This window comes from Sinocyclocheilus grahami, unplaced genomic scaffold, assembly GCF_001515645.1.
Source record: "Sinocyclocheilus grahami isolate Dianchi unplaced genomic scaffold, SAMN03320097.WGS_v1.1 scaffold3162.1, whole genome shotgun sequence".
Taxonomy (NCBI): domain Eukaryota; kingdom Metazoa; phylum Chordata; class Actinopteri; order Cypriniformes; family Cyprinidae; genus Sinocyclocheilus; species Sinocyclocheilus grahami.
This window is the reverse complement of record NW_015508325.1, coordinates 22,420-23,186: the sequence shown is the minus strand read 5'-3', so window position 1 is coordinate 23,186 and position 767 is coordinate 22,420. Positions and strand designations below refer to the sequence as shown.

At 36.0% G+C, this 767-nt stretch overlaps 1 protein-coding gene across 1 annotated transcript in view; it reads left to right on the top strand.

Moving 5' to 3' along the window:
• Window positions 1–182: 182 nt before the first annotated feature.
• Window positions 183–767, top strand: part of LOC107576062 (probable histone deacetylase 1-B) — a gene marked incomplete at its 5' end in the record, with an annotated part of 3,070 nt that continues 2,485 nt past the window's right edge. Inside the window, 3 exons of the mRNA XM_016262331.1 lie at window positions 183–296; window positions 383–500; window positions 667–741. Coding sequence (XP_016117817.1) covers window positions 183–296; window positions 383–500; window positions 667–741 — 307 coding nt within the window. The remainder of the gene's footprint in view (window positions 297–382; window positions 501–666; window positions 742–767) is intronic.

Here is a 767-nt window from a genome sequence, read left to right as displayed (position 1 = left end):
GTTTAGTCCATAAACTCAATAATTAAGCAATAATTCAAAAATGTTCTTTAAAGCATATTTTCATAAAACAAATTAACATTTGATAGTTCATCTTTAAGAGTCTGTAGTAATATTCTGTATCTTTATTTTTGTTTATATATGATTTTATTTATTTATTCATATAATGTTTTCCTTCTTTCCCAGGGGATGTTGGGAATTACTACTATGGCCAGGGTCATCCCATGAAACCCCACAGAATCCGCATGACCCACAACCTCCTGCTCAACTATGGGCTGTATAGGAAAATGGAAATTTATGTAAGAGACATTAATCACTTCTTGTTATGATTTATTATTCTTATTATTTTGGCTAAGCTGATTTCTTGACTTGTTTGCATGTTCAGCGGCCGCATAAAGCCAATGCCGAAGAAATGACCAAGTATCACAGTGATGATTATATCAAGTTCCTCCGTTCCATCCGCCCAGACAACATGTCTGAGTACAGCAAGCAGATGCAGAGATGTAAGTTGCTGTTTAGTTTTTTCTTGCTCAAGATGATGTTCTTGTATTTATAAGGCTTAAATACAAAAAAGACCTCAGGAGAGTTTAACTACGATGCAAGTTGCTTCACTTTGGACTTGTTTCTGTGTCTTGAATGTACAGTAAACATGTTTTATTGTCTCTGCAGTTAATGTAGGAGAGGATTGTCCTGTCTTTGACGGCTTATTTGAGTTCTGTCAGCTCTCAGCAGGTGGATCTGTTGGTAAGTGTGTGTGTGTGTGTGTGTGT